Here is a 24,728-nt window from a genome sequence, read left to right as displayed (position 1 = left end):
AAATTAAAGTCAGTAGGGTCCTCTTTGATCATTTCTGGTTGAGCAAAGGAACCAGGCAGGGGTGTCCAACTTCACCTTTGTTATTTGCATTATATTTAGAACTATTGGCAAAGAAATAAGGGACTCAGAAATTCAAGGATATAATTGGTATGGTAGTCATGAGAAGCTGGCTCTATTTGCAGATGATATTATTTTATACTTGATAAAACCAGAAAAGGACATTACAGTGCTGTGGAACATTTTGAGACAGTTTCAGATCTTTTCAGGATACAAAATTAATGAAGATAAAACAAAGGCAATAGCGGTAAATTATGTACCCACACATGAATTGGTTCAGCAGTATCCATATTTATGGGGCCATGATAAAATGAAGTATTAAGGAGTATTGATTAAAAAGGATTCTGGTGTGGCAGCTAAAGATATGCAGGAAGAGACTAAACAAAAGATAATACAAAAACTGAGAAAATGGGAGCTCCGTTATATGGATATGGATAATAAGATACAAGCAGTTCAAATGTTTTAGTCCCTTTAGTTTTATACACAGGTCAGGCGTATTTTTATCAACCAGAGGAGAAGTTGTGAATAGCAATTAATAAGGAGCTGAAGGATTTTATTTGGGAGTGGAAGACTGAAAGAGTCAAGTGATATAAGCTGATTTTTCCAACAGAACAAGGCAGATTGGGATTACCTGATTTGAAGGGGTATTTCAGAGATACACAGTTAAGGCTCCTATACATAGCATAAGCAGAAACCTATAATTCAAAGTGGAAAGGGATGATGATGAAATGGGGAAGCTGCAGATCTTTAAGGGGAATAAGAATAATCATACAGACTATTATATCCATAAAGTAGCAGAAAGCATTCTAAGAACGAAGCCAGCACAGTAATGGAGAAAGGAGATTCTACCGATTGGAATAACTGCAATTAGGGATACAGACAATAGGTTAGTGTGGACTGGAATTTATTGGAGAAAATTGGAAAAGGAACCAAGGTATTGGGAACAAATAACTAGAGGGAAAGGTAATAGAATGGGAAGATGCCAAGAATTTATTTGGACGGCAGGTTAGAGATTGCCTTCCCTATCAAGGCTTGATATCAGAGTATAGGCAAAGAGAAAGAAATGAGGGGTCCTTAACAAAAGACCAGCACTGGTAAAGTTTTTAGTAGATTAGAGAACAGAAACTGGAGTTAAAAAAGGGATAATTAGTAGAGCATAAAAATATTTCATGATAATTATAAGAATCAATCAGAGGTTAGAAAGGATTGGGAACAGAGACTGGATAAGCAATTCACTAAGAAAGAATGTGGGGTATATTTATGATTCCCAAATATGCAACAAAATCTAGAAAATGTAGGATTTTTTCTTGGAAATGTTTACATAGATATTTTTATACCCGAAGTAGACTCCTGTCAATTTTTCCTCAAGCAGACAGCAAATGTTGGAGTTGAAGTAATTGGGAACATATTTTCTGGGACTGTCATAAGTAGAATGGCTTTAGGGATTCCCTACAGACTGCTCTGTCAGAGATGCTGGGTGAGCAAATTGATGTATCTAGGGCAGGGGTCTGCAACCTTCACTATCAAAAGAGCCATTTTGGCTCCTCTCCCACCAAATAAAATTCATCAGGAGCCACAAAACCTCTTTGACCCCTAAAATGAAGATAACACAGTGTATAAAGTTTTATATATAGTTATTATCTGAAATATAAAAGAACTAAGTTTATAAGAGCAATATTTGAAATCTGTCCGTATTATTGATCCTTTGTTGGGATTGCTCGATCGCTCTCAGTTTGTGTGTGTGTGTGTGTGTGTGTGTGTGTGTGTGTGTGTGTGTGTGTGTGTGTGTGTGTGCGTGTGTGTGCGTGTGTGTGCGTGTGTGTGTGTGTGTCATATCTCTCAAGCTCTTACATCAAGAAATCTGGACAAAACCATAAGTAGTGGTGCACAAAGGCCCAAAAATAGGGACACTTTTTAAATAATGCTCTTACAAACTTAGAACGTTGATAGAATAACATATTTTGCATTAGCATGAATTTTCTGAAGGGTATTAAGTCTGAAACTCAAATGTCTGTCTATGTTTTCTGTCTTCAGCCCTCAACGATTTGCCAGAAAACCACAATTTTATGAGGAAACAGACCGAAAATATGAGGTAAAAGTCGGGACATTCTGCGAAAATCTGCACAATTGAGAGGTAAAGGTGTGTGTGTGTGTGTGTGTGTGTGTGTGTGTGTGTGTGTGTGTGTGTGTGTGTGTGTGTGTGTGTGTGGAAAATGCATGTTAACAGAAACCACACTATTCTAGCAAGCTTCTAAGTTTATAAGAGCGATATTTAAAGTCCATCCCTGTTTTTGTTCCTTTATTCCCCTTTATTTGTGGCTCTGTCCAGATTTCTTGTAGTAAGACTTTGAGAGGGATGGAGACCTTTCAGGAGATGCTACTGCTGCCAGAGGATTGCTCAGTCGCTGTGTGTGGAATGCATGGCAACAGAAATCATGTTATTCTAGCAAGTTTATAAGTTTATAAGAGCAATATTTAAAGTCAATCCCTCGATCGCTCTCAGTGTGTGTGTGTGTGTGTGTGTGTGTGTGTGTGTGTGTGTGTGTGTGTGTGTGTGTGTGTGTGTGTTGTGTGGCAGACTGGCCATTATTTTTCAAAGCTACAGGGAGCCACTGCAGAGGGGTGGAAGAGTCACATGTGGCTGCAGAGCTTCAGGTTGTAGACCCCCTGATCTAAAGAAATAATTTTTCTGAGCTATGGCACAGAATTGGAATTGCCATAGTAAGGTCTTGCTGAGTTTAATTATGGTGGCTGCCAAAAAAGCAATTACTAGAAAATGGAAATCAAAGTCTAAACCAGCTGTACTAGTAGTATTGAATATAGTAACAGAGATAAAACAACTGGAACTGGTATCTTTAGAAAAGGGTAGGAGCAAATTGCTTAGGAAAAAAATGGAAATTGTGGGAAGAATACATACAGGGGAGGAATGAGGTTTAAAGAAGGAGGGACTTGAATGAGCTATCTACTGTCTGACTGACAATGATTGGGTAGGTTATAAGTGATGCATAATGTTTGCAATTAGAATTGTGTTACTAGGACTTGTGATGTAAAATGCTTGCAGCTCGGATTGTGTTAATGCAATTCGTTTTTTATTTACATAAATGTATGATTGCCTATGTCATAAGTGATTATTTAATAAAGATGTTTCTTGCTAAAAAAAGAACTATCTAATTTGATAGATTCACAATTCATCAAAAAAATAAAGTTGGGGCATTGGAGGTAGGGTGAGATTGGCTCACAGTGGAGTTTAGGGAGTTTTACCTTTTCCCTGCTGTTGCATGATCTCATTGCTACAGTTAAGTACATTGGGGAGTGGAGGGTCCGGAGCAAAAAAAAAAGTTTTTTTCAGTTTTATTTTGCAGGTTCATATATATATATATATTTTTACCTTTGTTTTTTTACTCTTCTTCCTGACAGTTACTTTAATGCAATTTATTTTTCAAAATTTAAAAATACACCCTCTATGTTCCATTCACATCCCAAAGATATGCAATAGCTGTCTTGAAGACTCTAAAATGTCTGCATGTGTGAATGTGATACAGAAGAAAGATCTGGTGGCCTCCTTCTGTTCCCTACGTAGTCTTCTCCATGGGATCATTATAAGAATTAGATGCAATTTGGCATCACTGGATAGCAACAAAAATCCTTTTAAAGCTTCTAAGGATACTTTTCTACTCCCAGTCCTTTCTTATTACTAAAAGACATTCCTATGGATTATGGGAACTTTAGCAAAGGTAACAGTGGAACTCAAACTATAGAAATCACTTTCATAATCCCAGTAGTGCCAGATCTTTCTGTTAGCTCTGAATCTACCTCAGCAGTCTCTTCCATTACTAGTAAATAGTAAATACTATATTCTCTTAACAGAACCCCAAAAATTAGTCAGAAAACAATATGAAGCGGTAAAATTACCACATTGTGTTTACAAAATTAAGATTACCCTTAATGTAGGTACTTTTCTCTCTTGAGCTTTCTGACTAATGACTGCTGATATTTAAGATGATAGACTGACATTTGGTCTTTGTTGCTGTTTTCTACAGCAAGTCTGTGGCCCATGGTCAGTATAGCAGTCTTTACTGTTACTTGGGCTATATTCATTACTGGCAGGTGTAGTGTAATTTGTTCCAACCCATGTAATGGGACAACAAGTATCCTTCAGGAGGTCAATGGTATTACAGGCTTAAGTGGTGATTTCCATGTACCATTGTTTTCCAGTAGTAAGGTTGATATCTCAAGTGACCATGTTGTATGGAGCATGACAAAAGTGTTTATTAAACTTAAAAAAGGTGTTCATTAAACTGTTCAGACAGTGCAGCTGTGAGGGGAATATTCTGCACTGGCTTTTTCCATGGGATAATCGATCAGAGTATATATCCCACTGAAGCCACAGTGGAGCTGTAATGATGTTTCCTGCTACAGTGTCTGCCTTGTTTGATTGATTGCTTGCAGCTGTAACTCACTACTGGTTTTTCATCTACATCTAAAACTATAATTCAGGGGATAGTATAATGCTGTTCATAGGCAATTCATGAATATATTTAGTTTGTAAATTCACTTTTGAGTTCTTCTGATATCAAACAAAGATATGACTAGGTATAGCCCAATTTTTATGATATAGGGAATCCTATAAAAAATGCAGATTCTGAAATATCACCAACTTACTTTACCATTTATGCTTTAACAGTGTTGCTTTAGGCACAGCTGCTTGTTTGTTTACATACATTTTTGTTCTGATGTGTTGAATTACCATAGAACAACAGCACGTGTTTTGTCATTACTACAACATAGCAGTGGGGTGCAGTTACTGATTTCTGTATGAGGCTTCTCATAACACAGTATTACTAACATTGGCTTATGGCCACCTTCCTATAATGCTGTACTTAACTGCTGTCATTTTTCATTCTTTTTTTTTAAATCAGTTACCTACTCCAGCTCAATGACACTTTTAACAGTTCAGCTTCCTGTGCAAGAATAGCTGACATTTCATATGACTGCCACTCCAAAGACAGGGTAGATGGTATCCCAAACTGGCAGTGAATAGCTCTGGCAGAACTGAGACTGCCAAAAAAAGACTGTATAAATAAGAGTAGTGCTAATGGGAAAATCAGCACTTGTCTGCCCAATGGCTGACCTAGTGCTACTGGAAGGTGGGTGACCAATGTGATACACATCACAAGGAAGGCAGACCAGCATGACCAAGTCAATGTGTGCAATGTAGTACTACATAGCTGCATCTCATGCTCATCCAGTGCAGGAAGAATAGCAACTATTTGTTGATAACAACTCTGCAACACAAAAACTTGCCTGAAACTTCCCTGTGCTAGAAGAACAAAAAAACCTTGCTCTTCCTGGCACTCCATCCTGGAGCTCTGCATTTCACAGTGCCTGAAGTATCCCTGGTCAGACAGACCGCTGTGGGTATACACAGCAAAGTGACAGCCATGTTCATCATATGAATGGCAAGGAAATAGGATAGATAGCAAAGTAGGAAAAGTGAAAATGACAAGCAGAGGGAAACACAAAGGGGAAACTATAAGTTACAAAAGGTGGGGAAAGGAGGAAGGATATATTTTTTTGAGTTAAAGAAAATAACTGTAGTTGGGATGTTAGTGAAGGAAGGCTGTGGATAAGAGAAGGGCAAGTAGCTGGAGCAGATAGACAAACATGGGTGGCAGACAGAAAAAAAGGTAAAGAACACAGGATAGACACAGACATACAGAAGTTGGACAAATGGTGATGGGAAGGGGTTAGACAATGAACAAGGAATGGGGAATAACACAAAATGGAGGGGGAAACCACCAGGTATAGGATACGGTAGGATCTAGGCATGTTTGTATGCCAGGCCAGCTCATACCCTGGTATCACTCACTCACTTCAATGATCACTGTTATGGGCTATTCACTCCTCTAGTGGCCTGATGGGTAAGGCTTGTCATTCATGTAACTCCAAAACCCATACCAGAAAGCATGTCACATTACCATAGTGGGCATCCTGTTGCCACTACACCTCAGCCAACACTAGCCACTGCAACTCATGTTGGGAGACAAGGGCAGACACCTCCAGACCTCTCTCAGCAGAATAGCCTTCACTGCCCTCATGAAAGGCAACCATGACTCCTCTCGATTATCTCCAGCAAGGGAACTATCATTCCTCTACTGACAGCTAGCCCTAACAGCCACTTCTAACTCAGTGCCAGAGATTTCCACCAGCATTGACTGAGGTGAGTGTGGCCTTACATTTCTTTCCCCACAGATGGGCCTACAGGATGATGAAAGGAAAAAGTGATTATACACATATGGCAGCAACACTGCTGAAGTTGTACAGTTATCTGGTATAGATGTCATAGACACCCTGGTGCCAGGAAAGCCACTCTAACCTTCTGCAACCTCCACCATTTTAAGTTCATGTTCTTTCACTGCTGCTGCAAAGTATACATGCCAAAGTATAAATGTAGTATAGGTAATACACCGGACTGTCCAAAACTCTGCCTCCTAAGCAGAAAAGGGTGGTACCACCTCAGGTCACTGTAGTGATGTCAACATGGCTCACCAGAATGGGTGATATCAGTGGCATCACTCACCATCCTGGCAAACACATGCCGGGCATCTACCTTCGATAGTATCTCATATTGCCCTGATTGGCTTGCATGAAACTGCCTGTGAAGGAAGAACAAGAAAATCTTGCTCCTACTGCCACTACATGCTAGAGCTCTGCATTTCACTGTGCTTGAAGTAGCCATGTCTACTCACTTAGGTCCACTTGAACAGCAAACTGGTAGTCCCATGTGCATGAGTGCTTGTCTGTAAATCATGTGTTGTGCAAGGCAGAGCTACATCATCCTGCTACAGTAGCTCTCTAGTGCTGCACTATGGTGTTAGGTTCACAGGATTATAGGTTCATAGGAGGTTACTAGGCTAATGACCCTACATGTACCCCAGTTGACCATAGTTAGGTGGTCGTTGTTAGCCCCTTCATATCTATGATCAGCACCAACTGCCCCTGTCTGTGAAGGACACGGTTGCCACTCCCAGGATGAATTTACAGTTACACATCCAATTGTCAAGGTTGTGCTTAAATAAGGTCATTGAGGAGCTCTGCTTCACTTGAAGTGGGAGCTTATTCCAGAGGAGTTGCAGTCTCTGGAAGATATATCTATCTTTCCCACATGATCTGTTAATGTCACAGGCTAGGCTGAGATACCTTGAGGGAGTAACTCTTGTCCCATTTGATTTGTGGATGTGCAGCATTTCCATTTTGGCAAGGCCAGAGACTGCTCTGTAGGCCAAGCACAGGTCACCTCTCAGCAGCCTGTATGATAGAAAGTACAGTGACAATGCTTTCAATTTTTCCATGTGAGTCATGTTTTGGAGGCCCTGGATTCTCTTGATAAGGAACCTCTGTGGTCTCCCCAGTTGCTGTAGGGGTCTGGTGAGGTAAATACAGAAGGGAGCATTGTACTTAATTAGTAGTCTGATAAGGGTCAAGTACATCGGAGTTATAACCTCGTTGGTTCTTGGATACAATGCCCTCATTTATGAGAGCCACTATGTAGAAAGCTTTTCTTACCACTATGGACACATGATGGCCGAAAGTTTGATTGCTATCGACCTGTGTTCCCAAGTCTCACACCACTGGATTTGCACTTAGAGGGGTTCTATCTATATCGTAATTAGCAGGGGCTACATCTTTGCCAAAATGGATAATGAGGCTTTTTTTTGTTTAGTTTTAGTCCATGGCTTTGGCACCAATCATTTGTCTGTGTCAGTCCCTTCTGGAATATATTAACAGCATTGGTGGACTCTATGATTATGCCCAGTTTACAGTTGTCTGCAAACCTGGTAAGCCACAGACCATCTACTTTTGTCTAGACTTCAGAAAAATGGATTCTAAACAGAAGAGGGCCCAGCACAGATCCTTGTGGTACACCACTGGTAACTGGTCTACTGGTGGACATTGACTCCCCAATTTTGACAGAGTGCGTTCTATTGGTGAGCCAGTTGGCAGCCCACCTAGTGATGTATGGGTTAATCTCCAGCTGGGAGAGCTTCTTGATGATCCCTGGGTGGTGAATTGTGTCAAGCACCTTGGCTAAATTAAGATAGGTGGTATATACTGCTTTCCCCCTCATCCAAGGCTTTGGTGGCATTCTCATAGAGGTCCACCATCAAGGTCTACTCTTGACAAAACCAAACTAGGTTGAGTCAAGAGTCTGAAGGTTGCCTATGTCCTGGTTGATAAGGTCCATGATGTTTCTTTCCATGGCCTTGCAGATAAGGCTGGTTAGGCTAATGGGTCTGTAGTTCTCAGGGTTGGTTGATGGACCCCCTTTGTACAAAGGGGATTATTGTTGCTGTTCTCCACTCTGATGGCACAAAGCCAGTGCTCAGGCTGTGGTTAAAGAGCGTGCTAAGTGGTTCTGCTAGGTCTTGCTTTAGATTGTTTAGTAAGCACCCTGGGATGTTGTCTGGTCCCATAGAGGCCATATTTTTGGCCTTGGAGATTGCTTGTATGACCTGTTCCTCGGTAGAGGACTGGTGTCGAGAATGCTATGAGGTATGGCTGGTGAGGACAAGGGATGAAATTATCATCAAATCTGTCAGCTAGCAGGTTGGCAATTTCTTCAGGTTCAGTGTGAGTGGTAGTGTCCACTATAAGTTTGGCACACAGCTGGGCATTCGCTTTTAAGTTTCATACATAACTAAATAATGCCTTATGATTGTCATTAGTAAGGGATGCTAATTTAGTCTCGTAACTAGCTATAGTGGCCTTAACACAGTTTCTGGTTTGCTTGTTTAAGCTGTGGAGGGTATTCTTCCTCTGCTGAGTAAGTTCTCTCTTGTTCTTAGATATCAGTTTCTTTCTTTTGTTATATAACTTATTTATACTTGCAGTCCACCAGAGTGGCTTGTTTTTCTGAGAGGATCTGGTTTTAGTCCTGACAGGTACAGCCGAGTCAGTACATTTGTTTAAGTGGCTATATAGGGTGTTTCTCTACTCTTCTGTATAGGAGTCATTGTTGGCTGGGTTAGCAGGGGCTCTGAAGCCTTTTATACCATCACTTAGAAGGTTATAGTTAGCTTTGGAGAAATTTTTCAGTTTTTTTTTTCATCTGGGGGTGTCAGGTCTGATCTTTACTTCAAATGAGACAGATTTATGGTCTCAATTTCCAGGGAGGGCAACACACTGGGAGTAGTTTAGTGGCAGTAGTACAAGGTGCTTAGGTGAAATGGCAGTGGAATTTTTAACCAGATTCTTTAATGAAATTTTGGAAAGTCAGAGGATGCCTGAGGAGTGGAGAAAAAGTGTTTTGGTACCTATCTTTAAGAATAAGGGTGATGTGAAGAGCTGCAGTAACTACAGAGGGATAAAATTGATCAGTCACAGCTTGAAGTTATGGGAAAGAGTAGTGAAAGCTAGGTTAAGAAGGTAGGTGATTATTAGTGATCAGCAGTATGGTTTCATGCCAGGAAAGAGCACTACAGATGCAATATTTGCTCTGAGAGTGTTGTTAGAGAAATACAGAGAAGGTCAGAAGGAGTTGCATTGTGTCTTTGTGGACTTAGAGAAAGCATATGACAGGGTGCCTAGAGAGGAGTTGTGGTATTGTATGAGGAAGTCGGGAGTGGCAGAGAAGTATGTAAGAGTGGTACAGGGTATGTACGAGGGTAGTGTGACATTGGTGAGGACTGCGATGGGAGTGACAGATACGTTTAAGGTGGAGGTGGGATTACATCAAGGATCAGCTCTGAGCCCTTTCTTATTTATAGTAGCGATAGACAGGTTAACAGATGAGATCAGACAGGAGGCCCCGTGGACTATGATGTTTGCAGATGACATTGTGATTTGTAATGAGAGTAGGGAACAGGTGGAGGAGACCCTGGAGAGGTGGAGATATGCTCTAGAGAGAAGAGGAATGAAGGTCAGCAGGACTAAGACAGAATATATGTGTGTGAATGAGAGGGAGGATAGAGGAATGGTGAGGATGCAGGGAGTAGAGTTGGTAAAGGTGGATGAGTTTAAGTACTTGGGATCAACAGTTCAGAGTAATGGTGAGTGTGGAAGAGAGGTGAAGAAGAGAGTACAGGCAGGGTGGAATGGGTGGAGAAGAGTGTCAGGAGTGATTTGTGACAGATGGGTACCAGTAAGAGTGAAAGGGAAGGTCTACAAGAGGGTAGTGAGACCAGCTATGTTATATGGGTTGGAGATGGTGGCATTGACGAAAAGGCAGGAGTCAGAGCTGGATGTGGCAGAGTTAAAGATATTAAGATTTGCACTGGGTGTGACTAGGATGGACAGGATTAGGAATCAGTATATTAGAGGGTCAGCTCAGGTTGGACAGTTTGGAGACAAAGCAAGAGAGGCGAGATTGCATTGGTTTGGACATGTGCTGAGGAGGGATGCTGGGTATATTGGGAAAAGGATGCTAAGGATGGAGCTGCCAGGTAAGAGGAAAAGAGGAAGGCCTAAGATAAGGTTTATGGATGTGGTGAGAGAGGACATGCAGGCAGTTGGTGTGAAAGAGCATGATGCAGAGGACAGGAAGAAATGGAAACAGAAGATCCGCTGTGGCGACCCCTAACGGGAACAGCTGAAAGAAGATGATGATGAGTACAAACCAAACAGCTTTAAGTAAGAAAAAGTAGTACTCCACACTGTCAAAAAACTTTTAATAAAATGACAAAGCTTTCAGGTGCAAACTAACCTTCTTCAGTGTCTTACACAAAATAGCTATAAAAACAGCATTTTTAAATATCACTCAAGCACATCACATGACACAGCAACCTATCAGCAATATCAATTAAGAGCAGAAATCAAGCTTTTAAAAGCACAGTAACAATAACATACACATATATAATACAGTCTCTTTTTCTTCACTTCTTGTTGTTTAAATTTCTGTTTTGAAATTTAAACAACAAAAAGTGACTGTATTATATATGTGTATAATATTTAAAAATGCTGTTTTTATATCTAGTTTATGTAAGACACTGAAGAAGGATAGTTTGTATCTGAAAGCTTTATCATTTCATTAAAAGTTTTTTGACGATGTGGAGTACTACTTTTTCTTGCTTGAGTACTAAGTCTAGGACATTTGAGTCCCTTGTGGGGGTGCAGACTAACTGTTCCAGGGCATTTGAACTGACAAAGCCCAGGAACCTCAGAGCAATTGTGTTTGTGCTCATAAGTCGCCCAGTCAGTGGATGGGTAGTTCAAGTATCCCTTGACCAAGGTGTTTGGCTGTATATTGAGTGACTCTAGCAAGTCCAGGTAAGTGGTGTGATTCTCCTGGTACATGGTGGGGGGCCTGTAACTAGCTATGCTATGGTAGGGTATTTTACCTATAATTATTTGGACCTGGAGTAGCTCAAGACAGTTGTACTGTTTCACCAGTCTCGAGATGTATTTGGATTTAATGAAGATGGATACACCTCCACCTTTGGTTCTTTCACGCTCGTTCTGGGGTCTGGACATGTGAAAAGCATTGTAGTGCTGCATGGCTGGGGAGTTATCTGTGGCATTGAATCAAGTCCCTGTAACTGCACAGATGTCAGTATCTTTCAAGGTGAGGAGTGCTTCCAAGGTGTGTAGTTTACTGTTTAGGCTCCTAGCATTAAACAGCATGACCTTAAGATGTCTCTAGTGGATTTTTTTTACGTTGGGAGTTTTGTTGTTTTGACATAGCCTAAGAAAGGCACTATGGGGGTGACAAGCATCTTTGCCAGTATCCGAAAGCCTTGACGACACAGGTGAAGGCCATCTCTGGCAAAGCATTGTGGTCTGTCGACCATGTCTTCACAGGCTGACAGATACTGGATCTCTCTTGAGTGACACCAGAAGCTAAGCTAATTGTTGAAAGCAATAATTTTTTGTTTGTATTGTGGCATCATCATAAGTGAAGGTAGAATGCTGCTTAGGGCTGGGGACATACCTGCCAGGGACACATAATCTGAGAGTTCATCATGTCTCTCTTTGTATAGTTCAGAGAGGTACATCTCAAGTCATTCACTCATTCCAATGTACTATGACCGAGTCATAACAGTAATTATTGCAGAGTGACTTTTGTGCGTCCATGATTTGATGGAGCCTGGCACCTGACAGGCAGCTGACCGTAACCTTCTCCTTGTCCAACCTGGTGAGGGAGACATCTGTTTGTCTCACTACTGAGTCGCCTATGACCAGGACATTTGGTTTTGAGGTGTTTTGTCTTAGGGGCTTAATTGCTGAGACACTAAAATGTGTGCTGTTATGTGTAAAGGTGGATTCTGTTCATGTGCCAGTATGTATGGTTTGTTTGCACTTGAGAGGTCTCTGGTCTTTTGGTAGGCTCTTGGTGAGTACCTTTGCATATGTGGGTTTATGTGTCTTGACTTTATCTTGTGTTAGTGGGAGGTGTATATGCTGACAACCTGTTTGATTACTTGTTTATTGTTATGTAACAGCACTCATTGAAGTTTCATGTTATAGTTACATCTCTGACATACTGTATTTCTTTGCTTTAGGAGCAGGTGGCTATCAGCATACATAAGGCCATTGCTACATTGCCTCAGGATGCCCATGTCAATTAGGTTAGCTGGAGAAATGTTGTAAAACTGTCTGTTCATAGAAGCAGATAATTCTTAAGTACTAGTTTATGAGACGGCAAATTAGATCAGCTATTGCTCTGGAAAAACGGGACTTATTCTATAGAAGATCAGGGGTGAAACGTTGGGCAATGCTGTTCAGTGCTCAGTTGAGCTGCCTGGAGCACAGAAGTGTGTGGCTGAGTTGCCTGAAGAGCAGCAGGGAAGCCTGGGAAGGTTTCACTGACTGAAGTCTAGGGAAAACAGTGTTTCTAGCTGTTTGCATCTATACAAGGCGGCTAACCTCTGTTGAGAGGTGCACAGCTACGTGCAAATGCATGGCTTATACACGAGGAGTTAAACAGTTTTAACACAAACTAAATAATAGAAAATCCCCAAACTGAGCCTTTTTCCAGCAATCCCAAATTCAGATAGGTCCTGAGCTACACATGTCTGCCACAAGAGTGCAGGGAGGCCCTGTTAATGCAAGATGACTAGTTGTAGTGCTCTAAGTAATAAGAAACAGTCTAGACTCAGCAAGTCTGAATTTAGCTTATGCTATGTTAAGGTAGTAGTACTTAAAAATGCAAAGTGCAGAATAAACACAAACAGCAAAAAATGCAAAAATGGGGCAGTAGATCAACTCAATACAGTCCTCAAAGTGCAATACAGGATTAAAAAAATACTTATTTTTCAGTTTTTAGCAGATGCTTTAGATTTCAGAACAGATGCACTCCAGACCACGGACTAAAGTCATCAAACGTTGAGTAGCTCTTGTGCAACAGATGTACACATGCCATATACATAAGCATAAATATCACATACCTCATGGTCAAGTGCCATGCATAGCTACCGCCAGCATGCCTAAGTAGCACAGTGCACTATGCCCATGATTCAGAAACAACAAGAAGTAACAACAAGTAGCTGTATTAACATGACTTGCACTCTAATTGGCCCTTTCTAGCACAATATAAATTATTCACATTATTTTGCACATCCTGACTCAATACCGTACAACTGTAGAGGTTCTGTAAACTTTTAGTTTGAGTGTCAAGAAACAATTTAGAGAGTTTTGGAATGAGTCCTTTCTGATAAAGTACAAACCCTGTGGTGAGTGTCGTTTCCACTGAGGCAGATATTATGATATGCATGCAATTTGGACTGCAGGACACCAGAGTAACACTATGCCATCTACCTGTAGTTTTGGTGAGGGTAAGCACATACAATGGAAACATTGTGAAGGACATATTGCATGAGAGTTGTGGTGCCAGAGTCACATGCTGAGGCATGGCCACAGTATAAAAAATTTGAGGGGCAACTGTGCATAGCACTAATTGATAAACAGATGCATAAGGGGGAAGATCATGTGGCCATGAGTACAATGCAAACACTGGGGGAGGGAACAGAGATAAAAGAAGAGAAGAAGTAGGAATTAGAGTATGTGGTGATACAGGCTGTAACATGCCTATGGGTGCAGCCATTGATTTTTGGGAGAAATAACTAGTTTTTAGCCGGGAAGAGTATTTACGGGTGAGGACTGGAACTTGATTTGCAATAGTGAGAATATATCAGGGGGGCCTAGAAGGGGAAATATAACAACAGAGGGAAGATTTCTGAAGAGGTCTATGAGAATATTTAGTATGGAAGATTTGAGTCAGGGCTAGCCACCCAGCAGTGTTTAAATATTGGTTTTTGGTGATGGCCACTGTTGATGTGACACCCTGACTCATGAACAAAATGGGAAAAAGAAGATTGGTGCTGATTCCCATTTGGTATAGGCAACGTGAATTCAGTAGTAGGAAATCAAACAGAATTTACATAGTATTCACCAGAGAGCAATAACTGAGCTAGACTGGATAGAATTTATAGTTCACAGGAGCATGGATATTTAAATGAAAGCTTCAGCACATCTAATAACTATTTCAGATCATGCACTTATAAAAACCAAGATAAAAAAGCAATGTCTTCTTCTTCTTTCGGCTTTTCCCGGTTAGGGGTCGCCACAGCGGATCACCTGTCCGCTCATGATTGGCAGTGGCGTTTTACAGTGTCGAGTTGCCAGCCCGGCGCCCAACCTTCCACAGAAGGTACACACACGCACGCACTCTAGGGCCAATTTAGAGAGTCCAATCCACCTGAGTAAAAATGAGACACTGGCACTTTCCCACCCACCTACCTGTTGTTAAAAGCAGAGGAATTTAAGGACTAGGTATGGGAAATTATTCAAGATTTATTTAGGGAAGACAGAAATTTCTTCAGAAAGGATAGCTAGTGGGCAGGATAAAATTAAAATGGAGTTAAAAGTAGGCTAGAAATAAAAGTGAAAGAGATGAAGGAAGTGATAGGAATTATTTAGAGAGACTGACAAAGGTTAAATTATTACAGAATTATGGTAGTCTGAAATAAAAACAAGAGGAGCAACTGCAGAGTGCTAAAGGGAAAACAAGGTAGTAGTTTGATGATATGAAATTAGAAAGGTTTTAACAATTCTAGAGCACAAAAACGTAGCACAACGACATAGGCAACATGGAGCCAAATGACAAGAAATATAACCACAGATTCTACAGGTATTAGATATATTTGGGAAATGTTATTAAAATTTGTATAAAGTAGAGGGATGTGGAAACCAACCCTTTGTAATCTCTCTTGACAATCATTTCCAATCTCTCCTGAATGATTCTTATAGTTACTGTGCAATATTAATATGCCCTAGAAATTGTCCATTGTAGCAGATTCTAGAACAAAGAAGTTGTGAGTCATGTTTCTTGTTTCAAAGGCATTCACTACTAGATCAGACAAGTGGTACATAAATAAATTACTGACATGAAATATTGTATAAATCAGAACATTCATACATTATTGCAAATGTGGAAACGTGGGTTAACGTAACTGAAACACTGCAAAAAGAAACGGCCGAGATTTCAGGCCAGAGTCTGGATGTCTGTAATATGAAAGCAAATAACGCATTTTGAAAGTTTAATAACAAAAATCCTGTTTTGGGAATTCCAACGTGAGGTCACAATAACACTTAGCAAAGGTTTGGAGCTATCAGCTGCCTTATGATAACAGTAATACTTGATGTTGTAGGTATCAACTCCCTGCACAGGGCTGCCTGTTATGGCACGTCAGTCTTGGTAATCTTAAGCTTAGTTGAAGACACAATTTCTAGTGCCAAAGGTGAGACGACCCATGCCTAGTTGATAATTGTGCTCTAAGTGACCTGAGTCGCTACAGACTGCTTGCCGATCTCTGCAGCCTTCAGTGAGGCAAAGCAGTCTTTTACAAAGGGCAATATGCGTTTAGTTTTGTACCCTAATATTTTGGAAGACAAGTGTATGGCTGTATGCGGAATCAGATAACGGGAAATTCAGCAGATTGTGCATACAACTGATTGCTGGTGTTTTTACTATTGCCGTGGAAAGCAGGGGTGCAGTCACTATTTATATACAGCACCAACAATAGCAAGGAGGCGCTGTGTGTGCGCAGTCAACAGGCACTTTGATCGTTTAAAGTGCGTATGCAAGTTTGCGACGCTCCCTAAGGGGGACTCTGCAGCTGTGCGTTACATCAGGCTCAGGGAAACAAGCACGCTGCTCATTGCACTCACCAAGTCAGATCGCTTCTGCTTTCACGCGGCAGCTCAGAGCTGAGCAAGCAGCATCAGTAGCTGCAGCTTGCATTGCTGCTTTGTATTTATGGATTGACAAAAGTATATTCATTTGCCTCCTGCGTACGTTCTTAAAATGATCGCCGATGTCCGGATTGATTTGGGTGTAAAGTTTTGTTGTTTTTCTTCTCAGGTTCGACTGGGGACCCTATCGCTGTAGTACCTTATTCGGATTACTGTGCATGCGGAGCCCTTACATTTTAATAGTGGAGGATAGTGCACTTTGTGCTGCTAGTACGTGGGATTTGGTTGCCAGGAGAAGACGCGGGATGTATTCCGAAACTGACCCTTATTAAAGTACGGTCAGTGATGTTTGGTCAACAGTGAGCTAAAAAGCTGTAACTTTCCCAGAGAAGTTTGAGCGCATCGCTGGGACCGGCTACTGTTAGGTCTCACACAGCTAGGCTACAGCCGGTTGGGCACCCATTCTGTTGAGTCTGCCGACATGGATCAAGGGGACAGAGTGGAGGATGAGTCCTCTGAAAAGTCTAAGGATTCAGATCGGCAGCTACGGCTGCGACTCTGCGTTTTAAACGAGATTCTGAACACAGAGAGGGACTACGTTGGTACCCTACGTTTTCTCCAGTCTGTAAGTTCAGTGCTGGGTTTATTTTGGAGTGGGTGATTGGCTTTTAACTTCCCATGATGTCCCTCAACAGTTTGCCTTTTTAATCATATTTTCTATGACGCTTATTTCTTTCTCAAAAGATAGACACCGTCTCTCTTAAGGTGCTGCGCAGTTTCCATGGTTTGCTTGCATGCTGTTGTTGCTTATGAAACAAAGACTGTTGTCATAATTAACTCAGACCGATTTGTATTGTGGATTGTTACGTCTGGCAGAGACTTTACTGTTTTATCTGTCACTTTCAACTAAGAATGAAACAGGAATGTGACCCACGATGTGGGGGTGCAACTTTATGAATTCAGTGGGGGATGGGGCTCAGCTTCCCCTTTCATGAAATGTCTTGTCCATTGTTTGGAATAAGTTGAAGGTCAGTTTTAGTCTGGTGGCAGATAAAATGTAAAAAAGAGTGCAGACATGCAAGCTGCTTTGTATCTTCCTCCCATCCTAGACTTTGCATTGCAGCATCACCCATCCAATTAGCCCATGGTGAGCTGTGCCTGATAATGCAAAGAAACCTGGTTCACAAATGACATATCACCAGAACCAAGTAGTAATGGTGAGGCTGTAGTAGCTGTTTAGCAAGAGGTTTAGGGGGGGTTGTCTGTGTCATAGTGAGTTGAGATCAGCAGCTAATACCTTATGTGTTAATGTAGATAGTGGGTGGCAGTGAGTGTTTTGTTTTTCTGTCTTAAAAGTGGCAGTTGTTTTGTTCTGTGTGGATGAGGCGACCCTTTCAAACAGTGGCATTTGTTTAGCCAAAAGATATGCTGATCCTGCAGGGGCAGCAACAGGTTGAGCCATGACTGGGAAGCAGCAGCTGACTTGTTTATAAGTGAAACGAGCACTGTAGAGGGCAGCTACAGCTGGCTGCTTGTACTGACCTGAGCCCTATAGCTAGTCTGCACTTGGTGAGCTGAAATTTTCAGTTAGCAGGATTGCATGGTGTGTGAATTAGCAAAGATTTGTAGGCAAGGCTTGGGGTGGTGTTGGTGGGTGGGTGGGGGGGGGGGTGCCCAGCCCTGCAGGTGGTCCAGCTGGAACACTCAAGTTACTTTGTATGGAAAGCACAAGAGTAAAGCTAGTTAAAGAGTCTGCTCAAGAAGTGATCACCTTGGAACTAAGGGTATCTAAACTAAGAGCTCTCATTTTACAGCTCAGCACCTTAATCGTTCTCATTAGGATGCCATTAGTAGTAATCACGAACAGTCTTACTTCAGTGTGAATAGTATAGGCTGTTTCTCTTATCCTTGTGAGGGATGGTTCTCTTCTTTTTCCAATAATTCTGCAAACAGTTTGAGACAGCCATTTAGAAAAACTGTCTCAGGAGGCTGCTTGTCTTTGAAAGATTTGAAGAACTCTTTGATTGCTGTGTCTTTGTAGCTAAATTATTAAATAAAAGAGTTGCTTTAAAGTAACATATGTAGAAATTCTCAACAGTACTGATTCACTATTTGTAAATTCACTATACTGTGTTACTTTAACAAGGCTGGTGTCTTTTTTTTTAATGTTTGGATGTGAGTGGATTCAGTTAAAGTTGTAAGCAAAATATATGCCAAAGACCAAAGAACAACAGAAGCAGTTTGACGAGAGGTTTTCAGATGCATGTTTTACTACTGCAGACTGTTCAGCTATTACAGGTAATTGCATGACAAAAGAATGCGTGAATCTATAAAGCAAGGATAATGGGGGAGGGGGCTGCACATACAGACTGGCAAATCTGTCACTGAGCAACTTCCCAGCATACCTTTGAATTATAATCACTTTTTTCTTAGCAACTGTACTGGCTCACATATTTGCATAATAGCTCATCATACATTGAAAAAGATTCTTCTTCAAGAGAAGTTGGCATACTTCTGCTGAAGTGTATTAAACTGAGTTAGTACATGACTGCTTGTTTGTAGTGCATGCTGTTTGAAAACTGATGATTTTGCTTTCTTGTCAGCATAATGTGTTCTTGCTGTACTGCTTGGTGCTGTCATGACTGGGTGATGTTGGTACTCTGTAGCACTGTAATTATGTTTCTATTTGGGAAGGTAATGGGCTGCTTTGCCTTACTTATAAGCTGCGTACTGGATAAGCTCACATACAAACTGCTGAGTTTAAGTCTTGAGGGAGCTGAACCCTTGAGCATACAGCAGCAGTTGCATGGTGTATGTGTGATCACTATCAAAGAGCAGTCACTAATTTGTGGTCCCTCCTTGGCCCTTAAGGAGAAGAGCTGGTCACCAGAATGAGATGTGCCTGGCAGCTAAGTCACTGTTGTGCAAACCCCTCTGATGTGAAGCAGAAGGTGATGTAAGGTAGGGCAGAGCTGTAAGTTTTGCATGGGTGATCTCAGATGTGTATGCTTTAGGTGGATGGGAGAGTGTACATTAGTCTATACCATATCTGTCAACCTTTCACCTCAGGAAAATGGGATAAACACATGAATACTTTATATCTTTGAGTCCTGGTGATATAAACTAATGAAAAAGAGTATGTATTATTAATATGCATGTTCCAAAGATTAGAAATGTTATTTATAGTACTCCTTGTTTCATATATTTATACCTTATGAGAGAGAGAGAGAGAGAGAGAGAGAGAGAGAGAATTTGGAAAAAGAATAAAGACTGTATTGAGATTTATGGTCTGTACATAAGCTAATCTGAGCCCCAGCAGTATATCGTCTATAGGTTCATAGGTTGGTACTAGGCTATCGGCCCTAGGGCCTATACAAGCCTAGCCATAACAATTCCCTGGCTATTTCTTTCCACACTATTTAGTTCCCTGGACCCCTGTCTAGCAGGGTGACTGACGTGATCCCTGGGGTGAATTTCCTTTCTCCCATTCAATTATCAAGGTTCCTTTTGAAGAGGGCCAAAGAGGTGCTCTGCTTGACTGTATGGGCAGTCTATTCCAGAGTCTGGGGAGTCTCTGAGTCAGGAACCTATCCCTCCAGCATAGTTGGTAATGTTTATAGAATAGTACTAGGCTAACTACCCTTGTGAGCCATTTTAAGACTAGCCAATTATCCCTTGTGAGACTCAAACCCTGCACCTTGTGTTTGTATGGCAAATACCTTAACCATTAGGCCACCCTCCCAACCCTGTCTGTGGCTGTAAAGCCCCCCCTTTCCTTCAGTGGTCTCTTGCCCCCATTTACCCTTTGGGAGGGTGGCCTAATGGTTAAGGTGTTTGCCTTACAAACACAATGTGCAGGGTTTGAGTCTCACAAGGGATACTTGCTAGGCTTAAAACAAATGGCTCGCAAGGGCAGTTAGCCTAGTACTAATCTATGAACCTATGAACCTATCATTATTATGGCTAGAGATGTTTAGGTCTTGAATTTGTTGTTTTCTTTTACATGTTTTTTTTAATGCAGAAAGTGCCATATTGCCTTATCTGCTTACAGCATTCTGTGTAGTAAATATTTGTTACAGGTTTGCTGCTTGGATGTATATATTGTGGTGTAGAAGTGGAGCTATTTTTTTTATTTAACTGTAATGAATAATAATTCCTTACTATTTTATCTGGCGTGTCTTGTGTGTCTGTCCTTGTGAGAGCATGCGTGTGTGTCTGTATGTCTTTGCAGAAGTACTTTTGTGTATCTCTATAGTTAAAAGAAGTTGATAAAGTGGGAAACCATGATATTTATTTAGGGAAGGCTTGATATGAGAGCTCAGCTTCAGGATGGAGGGAAGGAGAGGTAACATGATGTCAAGGTCATTGGCTGGGCCACACTTAGGTTATGCAAACTTGTAGTGATAGGTCTTTGAGTGCGGAGATAGGGCCAGCTGAACGTGGTTTATAATTAAATTTGGAGAGGAAGTGAGGGAGGGAGTGTTTTGATATGCATTTCAGTTGGACACCCACCATACTAATTATTCATACAACCAAGGGTTAGTATGAAAAGGAAAAGTAATGGAGGGAGGCCTGCTGGTTTGTAATGGCGATTGTAGTAAAAATCAAAAAAGGTTTGTCAGCACACAGGTAAACTAGGCATAGTATTTGCCATTATAGCTGGTGACTGACTAATGACCTGGGAGCTAGATGGTGAGGGTTGGTGGGTAGTCTTGAGGGAGACAAGAGGGATATTGAGTGCTTATAGTTTTATCACTGTCTTACGATAGCTGTGAGAGGGGCATTTTAGCACATGGTATCGGGTTACAATGGGTGGAGCTAGCATATCCCTCCTTGTGTGCAGGAGTGCACACAGTACATCACCGAGTTTCATCTCCAGGTAACATAGGTATGTAACATAAAACAGTACACGATACTCATAATGATGGCCACACTAGGTTCAGCTCCCTTCCCTACTGTGAGAGGGTGACTCATAGTCAGTTAGCCAGGAGGATTTCTTCCTTAGAGAGGGAGGACCTGCCCATCAGTGTCACATACTGGGGTAATTCCTTAAAAAAGCATGGGAGCCACAGCAGGCCCATGTCACAGGAGAGCACACTAGGAGCCTAAATGTCAGCATCAGAGATAAAAGAAAAAAAAATAGAAATCCAAGAAGGTTAGTTCTACTAAGAGTTTCATTTTGTGAGATGTTTAGAGTGACAAGGAAACCACCATGAAAAACTATTCAAAAGCAAACTTCACGTTACTTAAGACCGAGGTGAAAAGTTTCAAAGCTAATGCATTCTACGGGCACCTACAAGAATGCATGGATTGTGCCATCCCAAGCAAAACCAAGACTCACTCCTCCAAGAAAAGGAAACCAATCTGGTGGACCCCTGCCATAAACAAGCTATGCAATAGAAGGAGGAAACTAGTACAGAAAAGAGTAAAATCCCAAGAAGGGAAGACATCCCTGATCAGTATCGGCAAGAAACTATGATCCCTCATAAAATCATCCAAGGCGAGCTTTGAAAGAAAAATTGCTAAGGACTCCAAAGATAACCACAAGGCATTCTTTAGCTATGTGAAGAATCTAAGTGGCAATGCTCAGATCTGCTCGGAGTTGGTGCAGAATGGCACAAAATACACTGAACTGACTGATATCGCCAACATCCTGGCAGACAAGGTTCAGAGCAAACTTCACCCCCCTCTCACCCCCAAAAGGGCCCCTAACCATACCAGAAGAATGTAAAGTCCCTGAAATCACAGATACTCAGGTTAAAACAGCCCTTTCCAAATCCAAAAACACAGCATCAATGGGACCAAATGGTGTCCCAGGCTGCATACTACATGAGCTCAAAGACAAACTAACCCGTCACCTTAAACACACTGTTCAAACTCAGTGTACAGGTTGCAATGGAACAGCAATGGTTATTCCGCTCCATATGCGTGTGCATCTACCAATGCATGTCTTTTGTTTTTCGTGAAGTTTGGTTACAGATATCCACTTACAGTATTCAAAACACTTACTTTCCCCAAACAGCAGGACCATTAAAATCCAAAACCCAAAACTATCTTTTAGTTCACTCATGAACTAAAATGCCTTCTCATACTAAGAGACTATGTCTGGAGCAATTGGAAAATATACCAAAATCCCAAAGATCAAGCGGAATTTATAATCCTATGAACAATAGTAAAGAAAGCCATCAGAAAACAAAAGTCCCAAGTACTCTAGGCAACAATAGTCACCACCGTTTGCCAAGCCAAAAGTGTATGGGTCACATGCTAGCAAATTAATGCATCGCAAAATAAAAAACAGCTCTAATATCCGCAGCTTCATCCATCCCACTTCAGGCTGGCTGTTTCTACAAGGCCAACTAAATTAATTTTCCAAATCCCCAAGTACTCAGTCACTCACAAAACAATAATTTCACAGATAATCTGCTCCTATACACTCCCACTTCTCTACTTTTCACTATATCAGAACCAAGGATATAGAAGTGCTACTTGAAAAATGTCCATATGATGCGCCATTAGACACTGCCATTGATTTATACACCTCTGCCAAGAGCATTTAACTCAGCAATTAAAACATATTTCTAACTCGCATACTTAAACATAGTAAATTCTATACAGAAAAGCGCACTAACTCTGCGTATACTAAAAGTTACCAAACCCAAATCCAAATTCAGAGCCGTCTCAGTACTTCCTACAGTGGGCAAACTTCTGGAATAAAAGGACTATTTGCAGATATGTATTTACTTGCAAAAGTAGAAAGTGTTGTCCTCAAAACCACCATGGGTTCTGAGCTGGTAGAAACACCATGACAGAATTTATTTGGTCGTAGTTTGATCACATTCTGCTAAACATGGACAATAATAACCTTACTGGAGCTGTCTATATTGGCCTAATCGGGACTTTTTATTTATAGTCTATTCTCTTCATCTGAATATCCTCCTAAATGCATGTTTCAACATCTGAGCTACTAACAGGACCAAAGACCACAAATCCAAAAGACAGTGCAGTGTTAAAGTTATCTCCTCAAGATCTGAGTTTTGACCACTCAGACAAGGAGTTCTGTAGAGGATCGTTTATTTCCCTCCTACTTTTATCTTATTTTTGAACAAGCTTCCTACCAGAATTCCTCAAAGCCCATTGATTTTCATTTTTTATTTTTATTTTTTATTTAACATTTGTTGACCGGGAATGTCTGACTAGGTTCCACAGAGCCTGTTTTCAGCGGAGGCCCGGGGAGAAATGCTCCAGATGTATGTCTTTGGAATGTGGGATTAAACCGGAGTACCCGGAGGAAACCCACGCGAACACAGGGAGAACATGCAAACTCCACACCGAAGGCACCCCAGCCGAGAATCGAACCGGAAAACCTCTTGCTGTGAGGCGACAACGTTAACCGCTGCACCACTGTGCCGCCCATTTTCAACTGATTGGTTCTGTACAGATCCAGTTCAAACTGTTTAACTGTTAAACAACTTTTTGAGCAAGACCTTACCACTTTGGTTTCCTGGCTGGAAAACACGTTATCCTAAATGCAAAGAAAACTAAAGCGATGACGTTTGTTATTTCTCATCAATTCAAATCAGTATTTCCTGACTAGCATGTACATACAAAGGACAATAAGCACCTGTAAACAGCCATTTCTCTTGGATAAAGTAAGAGAATATCCTTTTTCAGTGAGAAAAAAATCTCTCAGTTACTATCTCCAGAAGGCTGGAATGCAGTAAGTTAAAGTGTACTTCTTCCCCAGCTAGATATTGGTCTGCCCCGTACAACGGCTGCATTTAAGAAAAACAATCCCTCAGTACATGCAACTTCTAATAGAAGCTGTTGCTTTATCACATTACCTTTCCACAGAGAACATTATTGGTCCACCTTAAATGAGTTCCAGTTCCAGTAGACATGTGGCCTATTCCTGGTTCCCTTCATTTGACAGATGAACCAGATTGTCAAAACCCATATGGTGGAGATTCTATGGTTAAAATTTACTTTGTTGAACCACTCTGAGTGAAATCGCAACACAGATGAGATCGGAGAACTTGCCCTTTTCTCAAATGTAGTGCAATCTCAGAGTTGGTATATATATATATATATATATATATATATATATATATATATATATATATATATACATACATATATATACATATAGGTTCATAGGTAGGTACTAGGCTATCAGCCCAAGGGCCTACGTAAGCCTAGCCAACAAGGTCCCCTGGCTTACGCCACCCAAGAAAGTTATTTTCCTGTGCCACTGTCGAGCAGAGACACATAAGTGATCTCCGGGGTGTATTTCCTATTTCCCATCCACTCATCAGGATTTTTATTGAAAAGTGCTAATGAAGAACTTTGCTTGACATAGATGGGTAGCCTGTTCCAGAGTATGGGAAGTCTCTGGGACAGGAATCTATCCCTCCAGCATGTCCAGTTTATTGTGGTGGCAAGGTTTAGTTCCCTAGAGCATGTAGCTCGGAGGGATTGGGATTTCT

At 41.2% G+C, this 24,728-nt stretch overlaps 1 protein-coding gene across 1 annotated transcript in view; it reads left to right on the top strand.

Annotated features, from left to right (window-relative positions):
- The first annotated feature begins 16,239 nt into the window (after positions 1–16,239).
- The window catches only part of PREX1 (phosphatidylinositol-3,4,5-trisphosphate dependent Rac exchange factor 1), a 2,105,011-nt gene continuing 2,096,522 nt past the window's right edge, over positions 16,240–24,728 (top strand). Inside the window, exon 1 of the mRNA XM_044089931.1 lies at positions 16,240–16,870. Within this exon, the coding sequence (XP_043945866.1) occupies positions 16,727–16,870 (144 nt within the window). The 5' untranslated portion in view covers positions 16,240–16,726. The remainder of the gene's footprint in view (positions 16,871–24,728) is intronic.

The sequence above is a fragment of the Protopterus annectens genome, chromosome 12.part0 (assembly GCF_019279795.1).
Source record: "Protopterus annectens isolate FY-2018-M chromosome 12.part0, PAN1.0, whole genome shotgun sequence".
Lineage (NCBI taxonomy): Eukaryota > Metazoa > Chordata > Ceratodontiformes > Protopteridae > Protopterus > Protopterus annectens.
The sequence above is the reverse complement of the archived record's forward strand: the minus strand, read 5'-3'. Positions and strand labels throughout refer to the sequence as shown.